The sequence below is a fragment of the Ursus maritimus genome, unplaced genomic scaffold (genome assembly GCF_017311325.1).
Source record: "Ursus maritimus isolate PB19 unplaced genomic scaffold, ASM1731132v1 scaffold_7, whole genome shotgun sequence".
In the NCBI taxonomy this organism is placed as follows: Eukaryota; Metazoa; Chordata; class Mammalia; order Carnivora; family Ursidae; genus Ursus; species Ursus maritimus.
Window position 1 is genome coordinate 53,968,544 of NW_024426885.1, and position 14,316 is coordinate 53,982,859.

At 56.7% G+C, this 14,316-nt stretch overlaps 1 protein-coding gene across 7 annotated transcripts in view; it reads right to left on the reverse strand.

Annotated features, from left to right (window-relative positions):
* Positions 1-14,316, reverse strand: part of SLC29A3 (solute carrier family 29 member 3) — a 50,396-nt gene that overhangs the window by 12,803 nt on the left and 23,277 nt on the right. For all 7 annotated transcript variants that reach the window (XR_005833187.1, XM_040624152.1, XM_040624151.1 and 4 more), the window contains 3 exons: positions 13,713-13,795; positions 6,256-6,482; positions 2,050-2,212 (listed from right to left, as the gene is read on the reverse strand). Coding sequence is in view for 6 of the 7 variants with exons in the window: in XM_040624152.1 (XP_040480086.1) it covers positions 2,050-2,212; positions 6,256-6,482; positions 13,713-13,795 (473 nt within the window). In the remaining variant the exon portion in view is untranslated. The remainder of the gene's footprint in view (positions 1-2,049; positions 2,213-6,255; positions 6,483-13,712; positions 13,796-14,316) is intronic.

Consider the following 14,316-nt stretch of genomic DNA (forward strand, 5'->3'; position numbering starts at 1 on the left):
CCGTGTGACACTGAGCTGGGCACTGCAGCCCTGAATTCTGTCTTGTTCCACGACCGCTATTTAGGGAAAGGAGTACTCTTACTTCCCCCTGTGCTCAGTGGCAGGTCCCAGCCTGAAGTCAGCTCCGAGAGGGCTCCAGCCCAAGTTCCTCTGGTCAAAACTCTTCCTCATCAAGTTCTTCCACGTCTGTCTTGCGCCGCCCTCCCCGAGCCCGCAGCCGCCCACACTGCCTGCAGCTCCGTTCCTCCTGTGGCAGCGCCCGTGGGCTCCCTTTTAACTATGATTTAGTCTGAGCAGCCCCAGGAGCACGGCTGTCTCCAAAGCTCCTTCCTCAGACGTTTTTCTGTAAACCCAGAAGTCTTGGGGCACCTGGGTGGCTCAGTCATTAAGCGTCTGCCTTCAGCTCAGGGCCTGATCCCAGGGTCCTGGGATCGAGCCCCACATCAGGCTCCTCTGCTGGGAGCCTGTTTCTTCCTCTCCCACTCCCCCTGCTTGTGTTCCCTCTCTCACTGGCTGTCTCTCTCTGTGTCAGATAAATAAATAAAATCTTTAAAAAAAAAAAAAGAAGTCTTGACCGAAGTTTTAATCAGCAAAGAAGGAGAAGCTTCCATGGGACAGCCTAGCCCCTGGGTGTTCTCTATCTCACAGGCTCAGTTGGGAAGGATTTTGTGAGGATTTCAGTTGGAAAGTGAGACTGGAAACTAAGGTGACCGACTGTCCCTGTTTGCTGAGACTTTCCTGGTTTTAGCACCGAAAGCCCCTCATCCTGGGATCCCCTTCAGTCCCAGGCGAACAGGGAAGGTTGGCCATCCCACTGGAGACAGACCCGTGTGAAGCACCAAGAAACAGGACACAGGGAAACAGCAGAAGGAGTGCCGGGACCCTCCTGCCTTCTGTCCATTCCGTGACTCAAACATGGTGCAAAGGGCACAGCTGTGGAAACAAATCCGGGTTCAAACCCCAGCCTGCGACTCACCAGGTGAGCAGCCTGGGCACATCTATTAACTTACAAAGCCTCAGTTTCCTCATCTATAAAATAGGGAAGGGCAGTAACAGCTGCACACAGTTGTCACACAAGAAGTGAAGGAGAGACCACAGGTGTAACCCGCTGAGCTCAGCATCGCCACGCAACATGCGTCCCTGGGGAAAAGGGCAGGGACCGGACCTGAGCCTCCCCAGCCCTGCCAGCTCGCCCACTGTGCAGCCACAGCCTGGTCCCCCGGCCTTCTCTGGCTCCGTTTCTTCACCTGTAGAACAGGGCAAATAATTCCTGCCTCTCCTACATCAAACATGATAATGGATCTGAAAATGCCTTGAAAAGAATAAAATGCGAGAAAAAATTAAGGACTGTTGTTCAAAAAGCAGCAAGAAGCACGAAAGAAAAAGGAGGAATGAGAGAGAGAAAGCGTGAGAGAAGGTGAAGTGAGAGAAGAGGTCCCCCAGCGGGGAGACAGGCCTGGGGAGACAGTGGGTACAACGCAGCTCTGGGGTCAGAGTGGAATCCCGACTCTGCTGCCCACGGGCCATGGCTCAGCCAGGCACGTCGCTCAACCTCGGGGAGCCGAGCCGGGGTTCTCGCGTGTGCACGGGGCCAGCCGTGAGGAACAGGTGCGTGAGCCCCAGATGAGAGATGGCCCATCAGGCCGGGCTGAGCCCCGTGCAGAAGCAGCAGGCGCTCCGCCAGCGGAGCTGTCCTTTGTCACTATCGTTCCTCAGTCCCTCTTGCGGCACCTGGCCTCCCTGTCCAAAACCTGGCAGACTCCAGCCGCTGGAGGGGGGGGCGGTGCGGCACAAAGCCGGCTTCTCATATCCGTCGGCCTGGCCAATTTACAGAGCAGCTACTATGAGCCAGCCATCGCTTGAGGCTCTGGGGTTCGGCAGTGAACACAATCCACCCATTTCTGCCCGGGGGGAGCTCTCTCCGCAGTGGGGAGATGCGCAGTAAGCGAGGAGGCAGCCGCGCCCCCGATCAGATAAGGGAAGATCGCGAGCGGGTCACGGGCGGTGGAAGCACAGCTGGGGGGACACCTGAGGGCCAGGCGGCCTCACCTGGCGTACTCCAGCCGCGGCAGCAGCAGGTAGAGCCCGACGCAGAGCCCGAGGAAGACGTCTGCCGTCAGGAAGAAGGCCAGGGCGCTGTCCGTCACGTCGTTGGACGCCGCCAGGTCCACCAGCAGGGCCACGGCACTGATGGTGCCCCCCATGGCTCCTCCTGCAGAGAGCACAGGGTGCCGCGGAGATGGGTGGGCTGCGCCCCCCTTCCCGAGTCTCGGGCCTGCCCCCCGCCCCCTGCCGCTCAGCCTTCATGGAACTGAGCTAAGAGCACTCGCTGCTGACCGAGATGCTGCAGCTCTCACCGGGCCCTGATGCCGCGGCAGCCACCCCCAAGAGGGTATTGGAGGTCAGGCCCCAGCGCCGGTTCCCACCGATGGGCTTGTAGGAGCTGCTGCCTGAGGGGTAAACGCCCTCTGAAGTTTCACCTTCACCTCTGACCTTGGACCCTCCATCTCTCTTTACTGCCCTTCTGGCGGGGTGAGCAGTTTTAGATTCGGGGGCGGGACTTCTCAGAGAGCTCCTCTCCCGTGCCCTCAGCCTAAGCCACCCACCAACCGAACTGGGCCACAGGCTCAGGGAATGTTCTAGCATAGGCCCTCCCACGGCTCTGAGCACCAGGGAGTCCCCGTCAGTTACAGAACCCCTGCGCCGCCCAACCGCGAGCTCACGGAACTGACCTCGCACCCCACGGGAGCTGTGGCACTATACACACGTGAATGTGAGCGTGCACACACACTCACACGCGCTCACACTCTCTCACACACACACATCGCTGTGCTATCACACCCTTCCACACATACACACTCACACTCACATGCATGCCACCGCCCTCCCACATGGAATGTTCTCTCTCGTCAAGGGCTTTAACGTGTGACCCATGTGACTACGTGCCACCACCATTCGCCGTTACCAACACAGAAGGTGGCACAACTTAGTGGACCCAAGGCTCCGGGAGCCAAACAGATGTACATCTGACCCTTGACCCCGAGGCCTCCTCGCGGCGACTTGGGGGCTAACGCGACTGCTTGGAGCCACAGTTTGCTCATCTGTAAAATGGGGCTAACAAGGCCTGCCTTGCACAGCGGCTTTGAGGACTGAATGAGAAGATGTCTGGAAAGTGCCCAACACATAGTCTGCTTTCAACAAGTGCTGGTCCCCTTCTTTGCCAAGGTCAGGCCGTCACTTCTGGGGGAGGTGCCTTACTTTTCTATCGAACCCTCACAACCGTGGGTAGTCAACCCGTGCTGGGCAAGACTCAGAGGTCAAACGTGTTGTGTGTGCCCCCAGGTCATTTACTCCTCTCTGCTTCTGTTTCTTTGCCGGAAAAATGGGGCTAATACTTGCCCTCTCTGTCCCCCGAGGCCTGGCGAGTACGCTGCACTGCCCGGCTGAATGAATGAGTCCGCCCGCATTAGAGGACCAGGATACGGATTCTCAGGGACACTTGCCACCTGGTGTTGCACAGAGCAGAAGTGGAGAGCGACGGGTGAGGGCCTCGCCCACACTCTGCCCGACACCACACTGCTGTGGCTCTGCAGGGAACAGCCCGCTGCCCTCACGGACAACACCCCCCTTCCACCATGAGCTTCATTCGCCTGGGCGGGCCCAGGATCGGGATTTGAAAGGACGGCAAAGAGATCAAGGTTAGCACAGTGACGACAATGAGCACAGACTCTGCAACCAGAACATCTGGGTCCAATCCTGGTTCTACCGCCTCCGGCTGTGTGCCTTCAGCAAGTCCCTGAACCTCTCTGTGCCTCCATGTCCTCATCTGTAAAATGGGGATGTTAGTAAAACCCACATCCAAGGGCTCTTACGAAGATAAAAAGGATTCTTAGCTGGACAGCGTTCAGAACGGTGCCCGGCACAGACAAGTGCCTATAGCTGCTCTCAGATTCCCAATTAGGTGTTTGGCTATTTCTGTCCCTCCTACATCAAAGCTGCAACAACGGGGTAAACCCCTCGCCAAGAGGGTGCCAGCTTCAGAGAAGCTGTAATCCCCACCTGGGTGTTTTGTAAGAACTGGAGCTCAACTTGAGTAAGACACTTGCCGGCTGCCCTGAGGAAGAGATCTTAACATCACTGCCTATTGATTTCCCTCTCTCCCCAACTTGTAGGGAATTTACAATATTATCATCAACAACAAACCAGGCCTCCGGGAGCTCATCCTTCATGACTCCCTACTTTTATCTCATCAGTTATGGAAATACATGCAAATGAGGGGTTTAAAAAAACATCAGTACAAAACAAATGAATTGTTCCTCGGATGCCGACACGCGCAGAATTCACAGATGGGCTCCTCTGGACGAGAAACAACGGGGGCTGGGGAGGCCGTGGTGGAGCCTCTGGGAGCTGGGGCCACCTTGGATTTTTCCAGCGTGAGGGCCCGCCCCGCAGAGTGATGACACTGGCTTAGGGCCCGGGGTAATCAATCCCGAAGTGTGAGAGTCGGACTTCTCCACTTTTTCAATAATGGACTTTCTGAAAAATTCACAGGTGACTCCTCTTTTCGAGAAGATTCACATGTGGCCAGATGAGTCTGAAGGGCCCCCTGCCAGCATAAATGGTGTGTTTGGTCACTGGCTCCTAGACAGGTAGCCAGCAAGGCTGTTATAACAAAAAATACATCCTCCCACAGGATGGAGGGAATGAGGGGACAAGCGCTTCTCTCTGACACTCCGGTAACAGAAGAGATTACATCCAATGCTTAGGGGCCATTTCTAGGCATGTTCTTCTCAAAGCCCTGCTAGGGCCATATTAATTGTACTCAAGAAACTTACAATGGGTCCACTTTTATTTTACTTTAGACCCAAGGATTTCCCTGGATAGAGCCAGAAGCCTAATCTTATGTCCAAAATGGCAAACAGACTTGAGCTCACATCTGAACTCTGATGTGCAGGTGGGAACACCGCTAGTGCTGAGTTGAGAAGGGACAGGAGGCTCAGGAGGAAAGATACAGATCTATTAGTGATGTCTGGCACGGGTGCGGGCGTGGGGAGGGGATGTACGCTTGTCCAGGTATTTGTCATCCCTGCCACATACTGCCTGGTGTTATGATTTCATGGACACGGAGCAGATTCTTTGTGACCTTCTGCTCAAGTGGGCAAATGCTTATAGCACTCCTCCACTCAACAGGGCTGTGCCCGGACGCCGAACGCAGCAGCTGAGTCCCCAGCCTTGCGTTAAGGGACGGTGGTCTTCTGCGAAAGCACAGATTCTTACTGACCCACCTCCTTTTTGTCTTGCTGGGACATCGGAGCGAGGGAACAGAGCTGCTAAGGCCTGGACCACAGGCTTAGGATCAGCATCAAACTTCAGCCCAAGGGGTTGGCCCAAGTGATGCACCTGCGTTTCCAGAGAATGCCAAAGTTCAGGGTCATGGAGGCGTTTATTTGCTAGGCTATCAGCTCCTGTGAGGCTGGGTCTTGTTCATCTTTGAATCCCTGGCACATAGTAGGTCTTCTATAAAATGAGAAAGGAAGAAAAGGGGGAGAAGCTAAGAGGAAGGAAAAGGAAAGAGAAGGGAAGGGACAGAAGGCGAGGGGATAAGGAGGAAGGGAAGAAAGGAATGCTGTTTCAGGAGAGGCACTTGGTAGACGGATGTGTTTGCCAGAAGTGGCTGCAACTGGCTGCCCTCCCACCTGCTCCTCTTACAGGATGATTTTTATGTTCTCCTGCTGGTACGTGTGGGTCTGTGTTCTCGCCCCTCAAATCCAGGTGGGCTCGTGGCTATGGTGGACGTGGCCTTAAACGGCTTCCACATCTAAGCCATGAGAGGAAATAATGCTTCCGCCTGGGTCTCCTGGGATGCTCGCTCTGGTGACCCAGGCACCGTGCCTCGGGGAAGCCCACCCAGCCGTGCTGAGGTACAGTGGAGCCCCCTGGCCCCAGCCCCAGCCCGGCTGAGTTTCTCGGGAGTGGGTCCCCCAGCCCCATTGAGCTATATCGGCTAATGCCATGTGGAGCAGAGGACAGCTGTCCCTGCCACTCCTGCCCGGATTGTAGATTCGTGAGCCCAAGAAATGACTGTTTATTGTTTGAAGCCACTAAGTTTTGGGGTGCTTTGTCACCCAATAATAGATGGTGGAAACAGAGCTAACGCTCGTTGCTCTGGAAGGATCGCTGCAGGCTCAGCTCTGGGTCCTCCACGTGACCCCCAGGGAGACTGACCTGATCGGCTGTCTGGAGCCCGGCTCTCACCTGATATCAGTGCCTGGGAATTCCTCATGGGGAAGGAGCCAGTCATGCCAAAGACGCTGCTATTGAAGATGGTGGAGGTGCCGCTGAGGACCGCCATGCAAACAATGGTGACAGCAAAGAAGCCATAGGTCCAGGAGGAGGTGTCCACCTTCACCAGCACGGTCATCACCAAGAAGATGGTCAGCATGACAGTCAGCGAGGCCAGCACGCGGACACGAATCGGAACCCTGGGGGGAGGGGGGAATGCCAGAAGTGGTCAGGGATCCCCTTGGGCCTCCCATGCCAGGCCAGGGGTGGTGAAGGTTCTTAAGGGACACTCTGCAGCCAGGAGGCCTGGGCCTGAATCCTGTCCTCCTGGCTCATTAGCTGTGTGGCCTTGGGTCAGTGACTCAACCTCTCTGGTTTCAGCTTCTGCCTCTGTATAGCAGGGAGGAGAATGGATCCACCTGCTGGGGTGGTTGTGAGGGTCTCGGGAGGGGCGTGTGCGGAGTACAAGGGGGCAGCATCAGCTCAAGGCAAATGCTTGGTGGATATTGCTGCTTTTCATCTTGCTGTGAGGTTCAAGGACAGGACAGGAGGGCTCTCGAGGCAAGTCCCTGCTCCCCCACCACAGGGCTGAGCTCTCACTGGCTTTGTCTAGGGTTTCAACGAAGCGACCACCCTCTGGGCTTCCTTATCCCAAAACTTAGCAGTGGGGGGAGGAGGGAGAAGAGCAGAAAATCATCATCATCATATAGGAATCACCCAGATAGTACTTAATTTGTGTTAAGTACTCTTCGGAATGTTTCTACATGCTGACTTGTTGCATTCTTGCACCGGCCCTGGAAGACAGGCCCTCTGACCTGTCCTGCACATACAGGGAAGGAAACGGAGGTCAGAGATAATAAAGAACTTGCTCAAGGTCACTCACGGTGACCCCGAGAGGACTGGCTCCAGCCTGTGCTCTCAGAATGACACTCTACTGCCTCCCTGGAAAGAAGGGAATATGGGTGGTCCAGAACAGGCCAGGGCAGAAGGATCCTCCTGTGATGGTCTCAGTTGTCATGGGCAGCCGCGGATGCCAAGCCGGCGCAGCCCAGGGCCGGCCCCCAGCCCACACCTGCAACATAAACCGTACGCTCCTCCCGGCCCCTAGCCTCCCAGACGCTGCCCTGAAGGGAGGAGCGGAGACGCCTGGCTCTCCGGGAAACTGCACATTTTTATTCCAGGGAGAGAGAATATCATTGAAAGGGGCTGTTTAAATCATCAGATTAGACTAAGCTTTAAGCCGGATTGGATGTCTGGTTAATTTTCCTGCTAACCAGTGGGGGGGGGGGGGGGGGGCTGGGAGAAAAGCCAGATTAGTTATACATGCAAAAAAAATTTTTTTTTATAAAAAAGAAAGACCTGAAAGGTAAAAAAAAAAATGTATCTACATACATATGTACATAAATAGGTGTGAAATGACGAGCGCAAGAAGCAAGGATTTTTCAAAGTGCTTTAGCGGCTCCAGGCTAACTTGAGTTTTCTCTGATCTTCGTTCTGATCCTCGCTGGAAGGAGAGCAGGTGCCGCCTCTGCTGTGTGAGGGGCAGAGGGAAGCCTGAGGATGTGAAGAGGCAGTTCAAGGTCGCGGTGTGAGTCCGTGGGGAGCAGGGAGGAGAACCAGGGTGTGCCGAGCCTCCGCCCAGGGCTGTCTGCCAACATGCATTCTCTCTGGTGTCCGTCCCACAAATGTGTATGGGGCCACTCCTGCGTGTCGAGTGCTCTGCAGGATGACCCCGGCCCCGGGCAGACGAGGACCGGGCATTTTGCTTTAGCGTGCACAGTGCTCCACTGGGAGGGTCCCAGGGTGTCCTGGGCACAACCAAGGGGCACACAACCCAGCCTGGAGGTCGCACAGTCTTTTTGGAGGTGGTACCTAAGCTAGAGTGTAAGGTGTGTCAGGGTGTGAGTGCACGCGCGTGGTGAGAGGGAACACGGCAGGTTCAGGGAACTCGACTGGCCTCGGGCTGCAGGGGAGATTGAGAGCAGAGGCTGGAGGGAAGCGGAGCCCTATCCTGGAGGGCCTGGTCCACCTGGTAAGTGTCAAGGCTTGACCCTCAGAGTAGGGTGTAGGGTGGGCGTGCGGGCTTCGTCTGCCAGCATCCCTTCCCCGAGGAACACTCTTCCATGCCAAGTTGTTCTGGAGAGGTGGCCAGCCATATTGTCTGCCCTGACCCAGCCACAGATGATGGACACACGATGACTGGGTCTGGGATGACTGGAGTGTCCCATGCCACAGGGAGGGCTGCTGGTTTGGGTTAGGGATTAGCATGTGAGCCAGGCAGGGACAGTGAGGGCTCTCCAGGACTGAAAGGTGGAAAGAAGTTCCCTCTCTGCCACAACCGTGTCGGGGGCTGCTGGTTGCCACCTGACAGCTGTGTGGAGAGAGACCACACCTGGGAGAGAGACCACATCTGCCTGGGATAAAGCCAGGCAGACACACAGAGCCCAGAGACAGTGCAAGAGAAAGACAGCCCTGGGGACATACCGCGATCACCTGGACCCAGCAATGTGTGGAGGTAGCCCGGACTTTAATTTTTCAGGTAAAGAAGGGGAAAACCCTTTTTGTGTCTCTATTGTTTGTTCCAGGAGTGCCAGCTAACACAAAGAGGCACATCAAGGTTTCTAGCTGGCGAGTGACCTGCCCATGCACCCTCCCTCTACCAGGAAGCAGGCTGCAAGTGACAGGTAATTAACACCCCCTAAGAGCAGCCTTCAACCAATGACAGAGAAGTGGGTGGATAAATACCCCAGCTCCGTCCCCTTCAGGTGTGTGTTCCGCACTGGGTCCCAGAGTCCTCAGGCAGGTCAAGCTCGGTCTCTCTCTGTGGGAGCTGGTTCGGTAAGGCATCCTGTATTGGCTGCCTTTCCCTCTCATCCACCCTCTTCACCTCCCAAATAAACTGCTCGCACTTAAAATCCCTGTTCCAGGGGCTGTTCTGGGGAACCCCATACTACGATGCATCTTCCCAGGGTCTGCAGGGGCCCCATCCTGGGCAGGAGCTGGTAGGCAGCCAGGTGGAGCTGGGGGCCCCTGGGGGCCGAGTACCTAGTGTAAGTGCACACCAGGGGCCCGGGAGGCTGGCGGTCAGGCCTACCTCTGATGCTCGGGGTGGTTCTACACACTCACCCGTGTCACATAATGCCTTCCACTCTCTCCCAGCAGCTGGAGCTGCCCGATACCCCAACGATAAGAGCCAGGAAGAGCCCAGAGCCCAGGTCAACATAAGCTTCCATTTACAATTGTGAATATTAAGATAATCGAGTGGAGAGAGAGGGTGGGGACCAATGCCAAAAAGCTTTACCAGATCCCTGGGGCAAGAAGGTGGCCCAGGGCAGACTGGGAGACATGAAGGGTGCCACCAGGACAGTGCTCTGTCTTGTTCTCCCCGCCCCCCACCTCACCCCCATCCCAGGGTGGACATATGGCCTGGGAGGGACCAGTATCCACGGAACACACAAAATGACAGACAAGGGCTATTAGCAGTGCAGGGAGGCTCTCTGCTTCTTGAACCAAGCACGGCAGGGAGACCGCGGGACACACTTGCAGAGTTTCCAGCCAGCCTCCAAGTGACCTCTGCCTTTAACCACCTCCTCCAGCCCAGTGGACAAAGTCCACTCCAGGAGTGCTGACGGCATCCCAGGAGCTCTCTGGCGCCTGTCACAGCAAGGTAATCAGTTGCCCCTACAAGAAGGCTGTTTTGGAAAGAGCTGGGGACTTCTCACCCAGCACCCCCGGGGCGGGCAGCCGAGGGAAGAGTGGGAGGTGAGGAAGTAAATGCCAGCGGCAGGACAGGAGCACCGCAGTCCCCACAGGTCAATGCCAACGGCAGGACAGGAGCACCGCAGTCCCCACAGGTCAATGCCAACGGCAGGACAGGAGCACCGCAGTCCCCACAGGTCAATGCCAACGGCAGGACAGGAGCACCGCAGTCCCCACAGGTCCCTCGCCTGCACAGGCCTCCTCCTTGCCTGCAAATTACCTGCCACGTGACCCATGCTGCACCTGAGCCCCATCCCTGGGCCCCAGGTCCTCAGGGGTCTTGCGTGGGGCTCTCTTCAATGCCCACGAAGCTTTATAAACGTGCCGCACGAAGCCCACCCCTCATGCAGTGACAGAGGACGCTGGCCTCACTCTGCTTCTTCCACCTGGGCGGGGAGAGTGGCCCAGGGGACAGTGGTGCCGTTAGGATGGTAGAGAAAGCCTAGACAAGTGTTGCCCTGGTGGCAGTGGCTCTGCTCTGGGGCAAGAGATGGCCGCGATAACTACTTCAGCCCTGGGACCCTGGGGCAGGCCACAGGAATGTGAGATTCTGGGAGAGGGCTGCCAGCTCCCCACCCGCTTGCTCGAGAGGGCTCAGGACCCCAGGGGACTGATTTCTTCATAAGTCTCTCAAATGTAAATCCTCCTCATAAGTATTTATGATGCTACAGATTTAACATAATAAAACACTTGGAGATTATGGATGAGCCGGTCAGAGAGCCAGGGTTCTCCAGGAGGGAAAAAGGAGATGCTTCAATCTCGCACATTAAATAAAAAACAGCTTAGCCCCAAACCATCTTTCCACAACCCAGAAACAGACGGAGGCCCATGAGCACTCCCCACATGGCCTTCGCCCCCTCCTATAGGCAGGAAAGGGCAAGGGCAGGCCCTGGGGTAGGCTGGACCTTCTCGAAGATGCCCTATAATGCTGAGACTTCAAAGCCAACAGCCTGCCTGACCTTGGGAGGGTGACTGCCTAGGCGGTCCCCTGTCCCCACTGCAGACAGACCTACACCCCCTTTACCACCTCCTTCCTTCCTGCCTGAAGCCACGGCAGAGACCCTCACCAGAAGGCTCTGAGGTATGGCTCTGGTGGCAGGGAGGGGCCAGGGAGCCCAGAGTTTCCAAGTACAAGTGTGGGGTGAGAAGGATCCCAGTTCCCATCTGGCTTCACCCTGTTGGTGGTCACGTGACCTCTGCGAGCCTATCTTCCCATCTGTAAAAGAAGGTACCAAGTTTCTGCTCTCTGGTTGGTGGGAGGGTTAAAGGAGACAAAGCTCTAAGGGCGCATGTGCTCGGAGGCGCTAACCTCGCGTCCTGAGGGTCGACCTTCCCTGCCCCAGCTGACCCCTGTCCCAGGCTGGCTTCTGGTCTGCTGGATCTCATGACCACAGAGGAGGCACAACACCAGCTTGGGCCACCCCTCACAGGTCCTGTGGTCTTGGATACAGCTCCGGACTTCCGCCTGAAAAGTGGCTAATGTCATGGTCTCCCTCTCAGGTTACTGTGTGTCACCAGGCCTCACCCCTTGTTATAGTTCAGACAACGACGCCAGATCTAGAAGGGGGTGGGGGCCTCTCACTTATACGAGCCCGGGCTGTCCCCGCTGGACAAACCCGTATCCTCAGGGCCAGCCAGGCGAACGGACAGAGAGGATCCTGAGAGAGTCCTGGAAAAGAGGGGGGTGGTGAGAGACCAAGGGGGCCTCCACCACCTCAGCTGTCACCCCCTCTTCCTCATCCTCCTCCCTTGTGTCCCCTTCCCTTCTTCCTGCCTTCTCTCCTGTAGCACTTCCCTCCAGGGACCAGCCGTGCTGAGGGAACACTTGGCCCTGCTCTGAGCTCCATTCCTCCACTCATTCCTCCTGCAGGAGGGGGTCCTCTGGAGGCTGCACCCCACCTTTGAGGATACTGAGGGGGAAGGCACCAGGGGAAGGCACGAGGAGGCAGGTTAAGGGTCAGTTGGTTTACGATTGGGGTTGCAAGGCCCTCAGGCCATGTGTGTCCCATTCTGCTTTTCGCCCTTACAGCCTGCACTTTGGTTTTAAAATGGGTGCAAATTCTTTGCCTCTCCTTCCACTGACAGGTGGGTGTGTGTCCCCTTGAAACCAAGTGGGCTGGGTGAGTGCTTGCCCAGCTGAGTCCGGCATAAGTGACACTCGTCACGTGGCTGCAGAGACCGGGTTACAGAAACCGTGTAGCTTCTGCCTTGCTCTCCTGAGCCCTTGCTCTTCAGCCACAAGATGAAACGTCCTGCTACCTGAGCCAGGTATGTGCCAGAGACCACGGGGAAGGGAGGGGAGGGTGGAAGAGAGGAGAAGGAGATGGTGCCCGAGAGGGTGAGCAGGTCCAGCCCAAGCTGTCTGCAGCCACGAGAGGCAGCGAGTCAGAGCCGCCCACGGAGCCCGATGATGCCCCGATCATGAGACATACTCATTACTGTTAGTGTTGAAGCCACAACCACGCTGTGGGATCTGAATGCCGCGACAGATCGTTGCAATGGCCCCGCAGCACAGTGTGTTTGGAAGCACTGGTCCACCCAGGCTTAGCCCACATGCCGCCTCGCTCCTCCTGTGCTCAGAGCAGACGCCACCAACCTATCGCAGCGCACTCCCTGAGGCCAGACATGCCTTGGAGTCCCGTTACACCAGAGATCCAGGCTGGTCCTGCAAAGTTAGCAGTGCTGGGTAAAACTGATTTGCCAGCAGGGGCCTAAGGTTTCAGGCAGCTGTGCCCAGAGAAGGTTCCTGGCGGTAGCTTAGGGGAAATGTGGGCAAAGCCGCTAGGGCTGGTGCTCCTGCAAACCTAAGTTGAGGCAAGGGTACCCTGGTGGGTCTACGGGCCATGCTAACTTGCCCGGCTGTCTCCTACATCATTCCTTCTTCCACAGCGCAGCCGGGGGGCTCTCTCCCAGCCCCCACTCCAACACACTGTCAGGAGGTCCCCACTGAGCCTCTGTGAGTAATCAACCCATGAGCTGATGGCCTACCCCATGGAGCGAGAGCCAGAATCATGGGGTACCAGGCTCTTAACTTCTCACGCTCTCAGAAACACTTGAGGGGGCGTCTGGGTGACTCAGTCGGTTAAGCGTCTGACTCTTCATTTCAGCTCAGGTCATGATCTCAGGGTCGTTGGATCAAGCCCTACATTGGGCTCTGCATTCAGTGTGGAGTCTGCTTGTCCCTCTCCCTCTGCTCCTCCCCCAAGCTCTCCCATCTCTATCTATCTCTAAAATAAATGCATCTTAAAAACCATAAAAAAGAAAAAAAAGAAAAGAAATGCTTAGAAGACCAGCTTCCACAAGCCTTACACCCCGGGCCCGCCCCCGCCATCCACATGCTGGCCTCGGGCCGCCCCATCAGCAGCCCAGGCAGCTGGTGACAGACAGGCGTCCCAGATGGCAAAGGAGGAAGAGCCGAGTCCCCACATGCCTCCTGCTGGCTGCTGACGCGGTGTCCCAGCGTGTGGCTGGGAAGTGAAAGTCCAGCTCCCTGCCCCGGCTTCCCTCGGCGGGGCCCCAGGTCACCGGTCTGACCGCTCAGTCTTCCCTGCTGGCCTCCTACTTGGGGGGCTGCCCCCGAGGCGAGCAGAAAAGCAGCAGCCGTGAGCGAGAGGTGCGCGGAGACGGCTGGAGGGAAGGGCGGGGGCTGGCAGACAAGGAACGCAGCCTACCTGTTGACGAGGAGGAAGTTCGCCATGAGGCACAGCACAGACGAGACGGTGGAGGCAACGGTCAGGTAGCTCTCGAAGTAGTTCTGCAAGCACAGAAGTGAGGGGGCTGCTGACATCACCGGGGTTGGGTGGGAGGCCCTCCTGGGGGCTTCTCCCTCTGTCTTCAGAAACCAGTGAGTGATGGATAGGTCTACCCCAAGACGGCACGGTCCCGCCCCACTGTGACCAACGACCACTCACTCGGTCACTCAACAGACACCGATATGAGCTGTGTGAAGTGCTGGGGATGTAAGTTAGGATCGGACCTTGTCCTTGCCCTCAGAGAGGCCCCTAATGCTCTACAGCCCATGCTCCCACCTGCTCTCCCCGTCCCGTCCCACCCACGATGGGCCAAAGGGACAGGACTCAACTGTGAGCCTGTACACACAGAAAGACTGTGCCCGACCAGCCTGCTTTGCTACCGCCAGATTTCAACTAACCGAATGGGCTTTGTTATGACCCAACCACATCCTCGTGTTCTTGCAACCAAGTGAGGCCTCTTAGAAATACACCAACCCTGACGCCCACGGGGAAACTTTGTTCTGACTCTGGATTTGCTCCCTCA